Below are 13,442 nucleotides of genomic sequence, written 5' to 3' on the forward strand. Positions count from 1 at the left end.
ACGGGTTATATGGGTTGGGTTAAGGTTTCCAACCCACCAACCCATGACCCGTCAACCCATATATTATATTGGTTGGGTTGAGTTTATGTTTTCTGACCCGCCAACCCGAAGCCAACACAATTGTGAGGCCTAATTATATGTGTTAAAAAATATAATTTAAACGCTTTTCCACCCACATAACGTGTTTTTTCCTATTAACTTCTATTTTATTTAAAGATAAAAGATAATGCAAATCAACATATTTACAAATAAAATTAGTAGAAATTGTCTTCTATGCCTACATAGTAACAGATCCGGTCTGTTTTTGTGCAGTTTCTCCTAAAAAAAGACCCGATCTAATACTAAAAAACCAAACTGAAATAGAACATATAAGTTGATTAAATTGGTAGAATGTCATAGCTTTTGGTTTTGATTTTTTTTAACCAAAAAAATCTCAAAAATGGTTTTTTTTATTACAAATCTTTATAGTTTAAACCCTACATAACTTAAAGCTCACAAAGCCAAAAACTATGACATTGTACCATGGAACACATAAGTTGATTAACTTGTTTATTCCATCATACATCATGCCTTATCAATACAAACATATCATCATCTGCTCATATCCACACCACCATCAATATCAAATATCAGTATCAGTGTCAGTATCAGTATCAGCGTCAGTGACAAGTGACAAGTGACAAGTGACAAGTAACAGTGACAAAAAAAGTAACAGTAACAGATTACAGTTTATTTGAGTTGTGATGTAGCGGCCTTGTCCAAGAACCATGTGAGCTCTCCTTCGGGCGAGACCTTCTGCACAGGCAACGGATAACCATACGAAGCATGTGGGCCCAACGCCACCTTCACTGCATCAGCTGCATCTTCTCCGGTCACCACCATTGCAATCTCAGAAGCTGAATTGATCAAAGGGAAGGTGAAAGTGATTCTTTCAGAAGGAGGTTTGGGTGAATCCAAGATGAAAGTCACCCATTTCTCCTTCTCAAATCGTTGAAAATGCCAGCAAAAAAGTGATGCAACATGTCCATCTGGACCCATTCCAAGTAACATCAGATCAAACTTTGGAAACCCTGTAATTGGTGATGTTCTTAGGGTTTTGTTCGCTACCAAATGTTTAAGCCTCTGCTCATATTCATCTGCTGCTTCTTCAGGTGATAGTCCTTCCTTGATAGGATAGATGTTAGATTCAGGTATCGCAACCTAACACAACATTGAAAAGACACAATAACGCCTCAATTAACATATACAATAACATATCAATCATAAACCTCTTTCATCTTCTCGAAACCCTAAATGCTACAGTAAAAAATAAGATTACCTTACTGAGAAATCCGTCAAAAGCAAGTTTGTGATTGCAATCAGGATGATCTAGAGGAACAACTCGTTCATCAAGGTAGAATATCAACCATTTGGACCAATCTATTGAACTAATATAGGGAGGCTCTACTAATTTCCTGTCGAGAATTAAGCTCAAATGAAGCATAGTGCACGATCAATTAACAAACATACTAGGTTCTTATAATCATTCAGCAATCAAAGAGTGAGGTAGTATATTTCAATTGTAGGTTGTATAGTTACCTCATAGTATCGATTAAAGTACCACCGGAGAGTACAACGGAGAAAGAGCCATTGGCGGCGATGAATTTAGCAGACAGATCGGCGATATAGTTAGCAAGAGCGACAGCGACGTGCTCCTCCGTCTCAAACTTCAGAACATTGGGTGGCGCCATTTTTTATCGCTGAACAGAGTGAGAGAGGTGACTAAATTCTGATGGTATCGTTGAAGCTCATTTCTGATATGGAATCCTTTTCGCGTCCACCACACCCTGTTTTGCACTTTTTGAAGTGCCAAATGTCACTTCGTTTATTATTATTATTATTATTAAAATTTCATTTAAAACTTTTTTTATTAAAATTCATTTTAAACGTTAATAGTTCAGTTTTTTTTTCTTTGACAAAATTGCAAAAATATCGTTGTGGACGTATTACCAATTCATTTAAAACGTCGAGAGAGTAACAAACTTTTTGTTTTGTATAAAAACTATATATAAATCTTTTTATATACAATTTACAAATAAGTTTTTTTTTGTACATGTAATTCGAACAAAGTTTCTAAATTTTCTTCATTAGATGTATTACCAATTGTAACGATCCATATTTCCTCTTCTCTTGTCGTTGATAGTTTCCATTATGTTCATTTGTTGTCGATGATACGACAATGCATGCTAGTGATGTGATAAGTTTTAATATTATGAGGATGTATTATGCATGTTTATATAGGTGTTTTTTGTTTTTTCAAATCGAAAATTTTTGAAGTCTGCAGACAATCTCTGCAACTCTCTGCAGCATAAGAGATGCACTAAACGACTGTAGCCTATAATAAAAAGCTTGTTTGTTTATTAAAATCTAGAGGCAGTTGCAATAAACTAAGATTTAAATACAATGATTTTACAAACTGAAAATAATTATTAACATCGAAATTTTAATATTAATCTTAAAACATTGAAAGAATAATAAAAAAAAACATGTAAAAGAAATAAAATTTAAAATTTAAAATATATATATATATATATATATATATATATATATATATATATATATATAAAAGAAGTTATTCTGTTTTTTAGAAATAACTAGTTTTAAAAAACATAAAAAAAAAATCTAAAAAAATTAAGAAAATATTATAAACAATGTCTAGAAAATTCGTAAAAGAACCACACATGCTAAAAAAGGTACAATCAAAATCAAAGGAGAGAGAGGAAGCCAACATCCATTGTAACATCCCAAAATTTTTAGAAAAAAAATTCATGTTTAATTCATTTCAAAACATCCAGTAATCATGTCAAAACAATCAAAAGTATATCATAGTGAAATAATATCGTAGTACAAATCCCTAAAATCACATAATGCGGAAAACGTGGGCGGGTATGGTGCGATCAAGTCGGATCCTTCCCTTTTCGAGCTGGAACTACCTAAAAATCAAACTGAAAACCGTAACCACAAAGCTTAGTGAGCTTCCCCAAATTACCCCTTACCATACATACATAACAATCAAACGATAACTGGGTCTATTTCACCCCTTCGGTATCTTTCAACCAGTTCTGGGTCTATTTCGCCCCCTTCAGTATCTTTCAACCAGTACTGGGTCTATTTCACCCCTTACATCTAAGCATACAATCATATCAACGAAAGTCACAAAGACAACAAGCATAAACAAACATAACATGAAATTGTCATGAAGACAACTATCATCGTACTAACATAATATAGTGGGCCAACATTGGTGCCTTCGATCCACGAGTATAGTGGAAGAAACCCACGAGTATAGTGGAGGAAACTCACCTCACAAAGCAGCTCAAAAGTAAACATGCTCTCAAAATCCTGCAACAGGTGTTAACGCCACCTAGATAACCGCACAAGGTAGGACCTTAATCTTTCTACTACGACATTAACAACTGCATAAAACCACAAGTCAAAAGTCAACCATCAAGGTCAATGGTCAAAGTCAACGGTTAATGTTGACTTCAACTGACCGCCACGATGTGGTCTTCCTTAGCCACGTCGTGGTTCACATATGACCCAACAGGCGGGAAAATCACAGCCGCCACGCTGTGGTGACCTAGGACTACGTCGTGGTTGCCGAGGTTCCAATAGCTTAATGCTTTAAGTTGTTTCCTTCGATTCCAAGAGCTCCAAAGCTCATATTTGGATCAAAATATGATCTTAAGGGATAAAGTTTCAAACTTTATTCATTAGGACCACCCAAAGGTCCTAAAAAGGATTAATAATACAAGAACTTAACCAATAAGCACTTATTCCATAAGGTTCGAAATTCATCCATTCCCGGAGTGAGTCTAGCATCGAAACTACACTAAAAGTTGGTGCTTTATAGATTTGCATGTCCAATGCATGTCTTGAACCTATATTAGGTCAAAATGAGGGTTAATGACATAAATCACATGCATGGCTTGAAAATACAACCAAACTCCAGATCCATGACACAACATACTCCAAATGCCTAGAGATTCATAAAGTTGCAAACTTTATGAGACCTTATCCTCCCAACAAACAATAACAAGAAGTTAATGGGACAAAACTCAAGATCTATCAACCTAGCATGATAAAAATCGAGTCTTGGATGCTTACAAAGGTCCAGAAGAATGCTAGAGTGAAGAATGGAGACTTGCTTGCTTGATCCTTGCTTCCTTCTTCATTCTTTAGTTTCAAGGAACACCAAAACTAGCTCAATAATGAAGTAAAGTGATTAGGGTTTCTTTGGGGCTTGAGGGAACTGATGGAGGCTGAGGATGAGCAAACCCTAACCTCCTCAATCCTTTAAATTGGGAGCAAACCTCGAAAAAAATAGGGTTTGCATGCTAGCCGCCACTACATTGTGGCCAATGTTGCCACGTCGTGGTGACCTGAATGAACACACGACTTATTTCGCCTCACCGCGTCGTGGTGATGCCCACCACGCCGTGGTAATCCCCAAAAAGATAAATCTAATTGCATAAAAAGTACCTCAAGATTCGGGCGTTACATCCATATCGTCATTAAAGTACGCCGTCATCAGAATTGATCTGTCGCCACCGCCTCTTCAAAATCGTATTTACGAGAATCTGCTGGTGGTGTTGATCTATTTTTCGATTCACAATTTAGATATGTTCACCTAAGAAGGTGATGTGAAGATGAGAAGGTGATGTGAAGATGGCGTTGTTCGCCTGAACTTCGACAAAGGGTTTGATGAGGAAGATGGAGGCGGCGATCTAGGGTATGCTAAGGAAAAGAGAGCCTAGCAGTTGGTGGCGCCACCTCTCCAAAATCATTTTCCAAGTCGTGGTGCTGGTGGCGTTCTGATTCTCCGGCGATGACATTCTTCGGCGATGACAATGTTTTTCGGCGATGACATCGGTGGTTTTTAGTGAACAATATAAAAGAGAGATTAAAGATTGAAGGGGTGTCATGCGGTGGGGTATAGCTTTTATTATATTTTCTTTTTTGTTTTCTTTTTAACTATGAAAATTGTAAAATGAACAAATAAATAAAAAAAAAAATGAAAATATAAAGGGAAAATCATCATTTTATAAAAATTCAAAATAAAATGGATCAAACTCGTAACAAAATGAAAACGTTTGACCACTGGTGCTAGTACAAACCTTTTTGGACAAAACTGGTAATTTTTAGCTAAAGAAGTTTGAAGAGGAAAGTCAAGTATTGTTTGGAGCAGAATACGCACAGAGGTTTTGTAGTTCGAAGTCTTCCAAAAAACAAATTGTTGTGAGATGGCAAGTGTTGCGTATGTGCTGCATCGCACAACAAAAAGTGGTACGAAAAGTTTAAAAAATCAAACAAACAAAGAGCCTCATACTGATGAGAAAATGATGAAATGTGAATGTCCCTTTGTACGTAAAATAATATCGAATTAATAACTAGGGAAACATACTTAGAGGGACAAGGGTATTAACCTAAAATTAGGTGCATATCATATCCGGGTATTATGATAACCTAATATGTTGAACGATGACATATAAGAAAGAGCTTAAGAAATTGGCGAAGTCGAGTGATTTTCTAAACGATCATCGTGGTACAGGGTTCTTTGATGCGGGGACTATAGTGGTGTTGCGGTTAGATGAAGTTAGTACAAGCATCAAGTTTGAGTGGGTGTATCTAATGATGTAAAGATATCGATAAGTACTACTCTCGAATGAAAACACATCATACTTGTACATACATCGTTGGAATATCAAACGCGGTGAAGTAGGGGCAATGTTACGAGTGAGAGTTGCGCATCATTTAGTGCATTGAACCGAGTCTGTCACGACTTAATATGATATTTCCTTTTGGGTTAACGATGGACATAATGAACCACACTAATGATGTTACGGGATGCCTTACTCACAATATAGAAAACAAAACTAGAGACCAAACTTACACCTGACATTCATCCCTTCAAGATATATTTAATTTCCCTCGTTGAGATTTTATTTAGAACAACAAACTAAATGCCCGTAAGTTATTTTAAATGACATAATTCTAAATATCTTATCTATGCAATTAAATTTATGTGTAATACACAAGTATTCGTCTGGTACTAATACTTGAGAATTTTTTATTCTATATGTCGCATTTACTGAAAATAGATGGTGAACGTAATTGACACCATGTGTGTTTTTATGGTCATATACGATCTTATTTGGTTTTAATTGCGTTTAATGGCATAAATTATTTGTATTATATACATGACTATTTAAGTATTTATAAATTACGTATTGGTAACATGCATTAGTTGAAATTATTTTCTCAAATCCATTTATACTTGAAATATTTGTCTTTCTCATTTGTAATTTGATTGACAAATTTGGTGACGTATGCGGAAAATGTCATCTTAAAAACATGATAAGTTATTATTTATTGGTGTTTATAACTTATTTATAAATGTATGTTAGTAGATTATGAATTATTTACTAACTTGGAACTTATGTTCTTGTGTGTCTATAGTTGATATTTACTTTCAAATAGAATATATTTGTAATCTTAGAAGAAAAATATCAATTGATAAAGTTATTTATTACATTTTGTTAAAAAAAAAAAATTAAAACTTTACAAAAAAATGTTGTTTAGGCATCATACCTTAATAAATAAAGATAAAGTTTATTTAATAAATAATAGAAGTTTTGTAAAAGAAAGGACTTACAGTTGATGAAATAATTCTAAATATTTATTGTCTTGAAAAGACGAAAAAAAATCTTTTTTATTTTGCGAAAAAAAAAAAAGATTATGAAAAAATCCAAAAGTTACTACTTCTCATGGACTGCCTACGGAAATTATCTATCTAGCCTATCAACTACCCTTTGTCATTTTGGATAAAATGACCTCTCATCTTTAACCATTTTTAGGTTTTGAATCTTATATTTTTCAAGAGCAAAAACTCATAAACAAACTTAATAGACAAAATTACATAAATGGTCCTCACGGTTGACAAAATCGACCAATTATGGTCCTTATGACGAATTCTTTACACAGATGGTCCCTGTGGTTTCAAAATCTTGCAAAGACGGTCCTTTTGACTAACGGCGTTAACTTTTTCAGTTAAGTCCTATGTGAAATGACATATTTGCCCTTCATGCATAAGGACGCTTTATGTAATATGTTTCTACCACAGGGACCATTTATGTAATTTTCTCTATTATTTATTATTTTTTATTTATTTTAATTATATATTTAAGGATTTAGATTTGTTTAAATTTATTGTTTAATATATATATATATATATATATATATATATATATATATATATATATATATATATATATATATACACATGCTAACATTTTTTAACTTTTTGCTCAAATTATTTTTTCTAATCTTTTTGACATTTTCTTCAAATAAATTTATTAATGTTTTTTATGTTGACGTTTTATTCGAATATTATTTATTTATTTATTTATTTTTTTGACGTTATGTTTGAATACATTTTTCAACATATAGTATGTTTATATTTGTTAAAAGATTTCACGACTATTGTAATTATAATTCGTAACTTAATTCACTTTTAATTATGTTTTCATTTTTTTTCTTTTATCAGGTTATATAATTATTATTTTTTAATTCAAATATTTAACTATATAAGGTTATATAATTATTATTTTTGTAAGATAATTTATTAACATTTTTTATAAAAAAAGTGTAAAATGTTTGTTAAACGTGAATATGATTAATATAGATTAGGTAGACATAGGCTACGCTGAGACCGCCTCAAAATGTTGCCAAGAACGTCTAGGTCATTTCACATTGGATTTAAATGTAATTATTTCGAGGGTTTTTTTTTTTTTTTTTTTTTTTTTGTTTTTAGCAGTGTTATAAAAAATCACAATTAGGTCCCGATTAATCTCAGTTTAATCCCTAAGTGCTACCTGACCGATTAGAGGCCCTTGCGTTGTGATTTTTTACAACACTGTAAAAACAAAAAAAAATTCACTCAAAACAATTACATTTAAATCCAATGTGAAATGACTTGGTCGTTCTCGGCAATGTTGTGAGGCGGTCTCAGCTTAACCTATGTCTACCTAATCTATATTAATCATATTCACGTTTAACAAACATTTTACACTTTTTTGTAAAAAAATGTTAATAAATTAGTTTACAAAAATAATAATTATACAACCTTATATAGTTAAATATTTGAATTAAAAAGTAATAATTATATAACCTGATAAAAGAAAAAAAATGAAAACATAATTAAAAATGAATTAAGTTACGAATTATAATTACAATAGCCGTGAAATCCTTTAACAAATATAAACATACTATATGTTGAAAAATGTATTCGAACATAATGTCAAAAAAATAGATAAATAATACTCGAATAAAACGTCAACATAAAAAACATTAATAAATTTACTTGAAGAAAATGTCAAAAAGATTAGAAAAAATAATTTGAGCAAAACGTTAAAAAATGTTAGCATGTATATATATATATATATATATATATATATATATATATATTAAACAATAAATTTAAACAAATCTAAATCCTTAAATATATAATTAAAATAAATAAAAAAATAATAAATAATAGAGAAAATTACATAAATGGTCCCTGTGGTAGAAACATATTACATAAAGCGTCCTTATGCATGAAGGGCAAATATGTCAATTTATATAGGACTCAACTGAAAAAGTTAACGCCGTTAGTCAAAAGGACTGTCTTTGCAAGATTTTGAAACCACAGAGACCATCTGTGTAAAGAATTCGTCATAAGGACCATAATTGGTCGATTTTGTCAACCATAAGGACCATTTATGTAATTTTGTTAACTTAATATTATCATCTCCACTTGCTTCAATTTATATCTTCTTGGTATGACTCTCTTATCATTATATTATATATAAGTGTTCGAGTGTGTGAGTGATCTAAAACCTCTTTTCATTATGTTTGAAAATACGATTTAGAAAAACTTATAAAATGTTTTTAAAACCAACTTTAAAGAATCAAGGAATTTAAGGGGATCAACCATCGGTGAGTAATGTAGCTACATCGAATTGTAGAGCAAGCTTTAATATTTATGGATGAAAAAATGGGTCTATGTTTAACGCAAAGGAAACATATGTATTAGTATGTGTTTATCTTCAAGTTCTTTGCATTCTAAATGGTTGCGTGAAAATCGGTTCTCTTGAGTCTTTGACAAAAGCGACTTATATATTTATAAAATCTTTGTCTACTAAAAACTTTTATTTTTATTATAAATAAACGTTCAAACAATACATAAATTATAGCAAACAATATCTTGCCATGCTATATATAGAAAGAAAGGTTTGTGTACAAGTAAACATCATTCAGAGCTCTGAAGTAGCAGCCTTATCCAAGAACCACGTGAGCCCTCCTTCAGGTGAAACCTTCTGCACAGGCAACGGAAAACCATAAGAAGCATGTGGGCCCAACGCCACCTTCACTGCATCAGCTGCGTCTTCTCCGGTCACCACCATTGCAATCTCGGAAGCTGAATTGATCAAAGGGAAGGTGAAAGTGATTCTGTTAGAAGGAGGTTTGGGTGAATCCGTGATGAAAGTCACCCATTTTATCTTCTCAAATCGTTGAAAATGCCAGCAGAAGAGTGATGCGACGTGCCCCTCTGGACCCATTCCGACTAACATCAGATCGAATTTAGCAAACCCTGTAATTTCCGATGTTCTTAGTTTCTTGTTTGCTACCAGATCTTTCAGTCGCTGTTCATATTCATCTGCTGCTTCTTCCGGTGATAATCTTTCCTTGATCGGGTAGATGTTTGATTCTGGAATTGGCACCTGAAATATGTTGGAAAAGTTCATATCATAAGTTGATGCATGGAACTGAAACAGATTATTCAAAGTTCAAAATGGGATTCGCGATCAAAATCACTTCGAAATATGAAATTTGTGACGAAATCATGAAGCTCGTCATTCATACTTGCTTCAACCATGGAACTGGAAATTATAAGCATATCATAAACGAATTTTAAACCTCTTCACGTAAAAAACGAAATACCTTGCTTAGAAATCCGTCATAAGCAAGCTTGTAATTTGAATCAGGATGATCCAGTGGAACAACTCGTTCATCAAGGAAGAATATCGACCATTTCGACCAATCTATGGAATCAACGTATGGAGGTTCAGTTAGTTTCCTGTCAAAGATTAAGCTCAAATTCATCAATACAAAGCATAACATCGATCAAAGAGTATTGAACAAGTAAATCTGAGTAGTTTGTTTTACTACTACTACTACAACTACCTGAGAGTATCGATTAAAGAACCGCCGGAGAGAACAACGGAGAAAGAACCATTGGCGGCGATGAATTTAGCAGAGAGATGGAGGATGTATACAGCAAGAGCGATGGCGACTTGATCCTCCGTCTCAAACGTTTGAATATTCGGAGTTGATGGCGCCATTTACGACCGATGAACAGAAGTGGAATACGGATGCTCCTTCATTATGTCTTTCTTTATACTCTGTAGCAAGTGAATACATTTGACCGAATTCACTCGTACCTTTTTCTTTTCATTTTCCTTCTAATCTAAAGTTTTAATATTATACCTAAAGGGAAAACGTGCATTCAACACCACTATATTTTATTAACTTAATTAAATATATAGAAAATTAGTTATAAAACTCATGTATTATATGAATTGATTGAAAAAAATAAACGATATAAACACTTAACAATTTAAAAAATTTAAATTTGTAAGAAAAAAATAAATATTTAATTATTAAAAGTTAAATTTTTATTTATCTTTTAAATTTAAACTAATAATTTAAATAAATAAACAACTAAAATAATTGGATTCAATTTAGAAATTTATAAATATAGAAACTTTAAGGAAAGTTGAATTAATAAACTGAATATACATTTATTATTACATTTAAGTATTATATGAAATTTAATAAAATGGAAAAAACCACAAAATGATACATGGATATAATTTAATCTAAATTTACCACAAAATGACATATGGCATAATGCGTAATAAGATTACAATTGGAAAAGTCATTTTCGTTTATTAGAAAGGATTATAAATTTTGATATTTGGGTATCATTTCTGTTAAATATCATGATATGTTAACACATCCTACATGCCCGTCGTGCGAGGGTAAAATTTTGGCCTCAACTTCGTCACATTACCGTCATTATGGAAATAAATTACTACTTATACTCCACCTATACCCTTTAGATTTTGGTTGTCCTTTCATCTTGTTTCTCTTTCATTCTAATCCTTGAACCCCTAAAAACCCTAATTCTAACCACCATTTAGGTAGGAACTCCAATGTTCAATGCTTCTTCGGCCAAATACGATATACAAATGGACCTGGACTAATCATCGCAACTATATTTATGTGAATATGGTGTTCCAAATATGGACAGCTCGACCATTGAGCCAACATTTGATATGAGAGTCGTATGTGGTAAGTTCTTTAGTCTACATTAATGAGATGATTGTGATGTTGGTGTATGTGGTGACCAGGGTGGTTTATGGTTTATGGAATCATGAAAGTGATCTTGGATTTCAAGTAGGATCTTCTAAATCACTTTTCAAATTTGATATTTTACCCCTTATCCATGGGTTATCACAAAATTCAAATTATAGGGATAATCAAAATGAACGACTTTGATTGTAAGCAAATGAAAGTCGCGAGAACTACAGAATGATTATAGAGAATTCACATTCATAAGGATTCAAAATTTATAAGTTAATGAGTCCAGAATTTTGATAAGAATAATAGTTTTTAGGATGTTAATGGATTTGTAAAGAGATATATGTCTAAAACTGATTTATTAGTTTTGTCCGCACATGGTTAAAAGCAAGCAGCTACAAGGAAGCATAAGCTTCATTCTACTATCTTAAAACAATTCATACTTCATAGTATCCAGTACTCTTCCTTTTAATAAACTCGTCTTAGATAAGTGTGTTTGAAATAAAGTCAAATGTCATTAACTTTTTTGGTAATATTTATAATAATAGTGGGGTCTTTTTAGGTTGGCCTCATAACACAAATAGCATTAAGGAAATGGATAAAATAAATTATTAAGGAATTAAGGAATTAATAAATCAATTAGAAATTATATTTGTAATTAATTAAATTGTTTTAATTAGTTAAAGAGCTTGAGTATTAATTAAATCCTAGAGATTAATTGGAATATTTCAAAAGCTCCTAGAGAGCTGATATAGATTGTTTTGATAGGCTCCTTGGATAGGGATACAACAAGTTTGAATCAGATAAACATTAACTAGAAGAGTCTGAATCCTTCTAGGATCATATCTACAAACTATAAAGAGATTGTTAGGGCGTCAAACCCTATAACTGCCTTTTTGCTTTATATTTCGTCCATATCTCTCTCCCTCACCTTAGGAACGAAATTCATAACCCCTCTCTTAGGGTTAGTGAATTTCGAATAAACCCTATTATAGGGTTCTTCCTTTTTGCTTTTGGACATTGTGGGTCTTACTACATTAGAGGGATTCTATTTTAGATCCTTCATCCACTACAATAACTGGCATTTATATGATCTCAAGTAAAGAATCAAGAGGTTAGTATGTTCTTACTAGTTGGTTTTTAAAGTTCGTTCCTATAACTAGTAAAACCTAGAACTTAGTGTGCAAGTAAACTTAGGTAAATTTTTTATTGTTTTCGCTGCCTTAAGATGATAGTATATTGATGCTAATAAAACCCAACAGTGGTATCAAAGCTTAATAGGTTTTAAGTGATTTCATAAACTTTGTAAAAAAATGAATATTAAGAAACTCGTTTGTCGCAGCCGCGATGCGACCGGTGAGCTAAACAGATTTCATATTATTTTTTAATCTCGAAAATTATGGGAAAAACCTCATGTTTAAACTATTATTTTAATTGTTTAGATCTTAATATTTGAAATTTAGATTAATTTGCAGTATTATTTAATAAGAATCTGAATCTAAATATTTAATTAATTAAAATTTGAATAGTATTTAAACTTGAATTAAAATTTGAATATTTATCTTGAACTTTATTTACTAAAAGAATTAAATTTAAAAGAGAATAATATAAATTTAAAAAGTTTAAATTTAGTATATAGTATAATTACTATATGTATATCAATTATATCACAACCTGACATGTTTAATAAGAAAACATTATCGTCAAATTAAATTTAAGCGCACTCACTCCAACACTCTAAGAAATGTTTAAATAGATCTATATGATTTCTAATGAGGTTGGTTTTTAAAATGGTTCAGGCTTACCACCCTCACCGCCTTTTTATATTTTGAGAATGGAGTTACCAAAAGGATTCGGTCGGATTTTGTTTCAAGATTTAAAATATTAATTAATTAATAAAACCAAATTCTCGTTTTATATAATAAAAATGTGAGTCATGTGTTACACATGAAAACACACATATTGTTTATATTTTGATGATGGAGCATATATGGTTA

The 13,442-nt window shown here is 31.8% G+C and overlaps 2 protein-coding genes across 2 annotated transcripts; both read right to left on the minus strand.

Annotated features, from left to right (window-relative positions):
- Positions 1 to 571: 571 nt before the first annotated feature.
- LOC145063184 (putative 6-phosphogluconolactonase 4, chloroplastic) lies at positions 572 to 1,828 on the minus strand. Its single transcript, XM_079010769.1, has 3 exons — positions 1,579 to 1,828; positions 1,319 to 1,454; positions 572 to 1,200 (listed from the first exon to the last, which is right to left on the minus strand). The coding sequence occupies exons 1-3, from the start codon at positions 1,728 to 1,730 to the stop codon at positions 730 to 732; spliced, it is 759 nt and encodes a 252-aa protein (XP_078866895.1). The 5' UTR covers positions 1,731 to 1,828; the 3' UTR covers positions 572 to 729.
- A 7,384-nt stretch (positions 1,829 to 9,212) lies between these two features.
- Positions 9,213 to 10,480, minus strand: LOC145063412 (putative 6-phosphogluconolactonase 4, chloroplastic). Its single transcript, XM_079011025.1, has 3 exons — positions 10,267 to 10,480; positions 10,024 to 10,159; positions 9,213 to 9,803 (listed from the first exon to the last, which is right to left on the minus strand). The coding sequence occupies exons 1-3, from the start codon at positions 10,422 to 10,424 to the stop codon at positions 9,336 to 9,338; spliced, it is 762 nt and encodes a 253-aa protein (XP_078867151.1). The 5' UTR covers positions 10,425 to 10,480; the 3' UTR covers positions 9,213 to 9,335.
- Positions 10,481 to 13,442: the final 2,962 nt, after the last annotated feature.

Source organism: Lactuca serriola, chromosome 7 (assembly GCF_051521515.1).
Source record: "Lactuca serriola cultivar US96UC23 chromosome 7, Lser_US96UC23_V15, whole genome shotgun sequence".
Taxonomy (NCBI): Eukaryota; Viridiplantae; Streptophyta; class Magnoliopsida; order Asterales; family Asteraceae; genus Lactuca; species Lactuca serriola.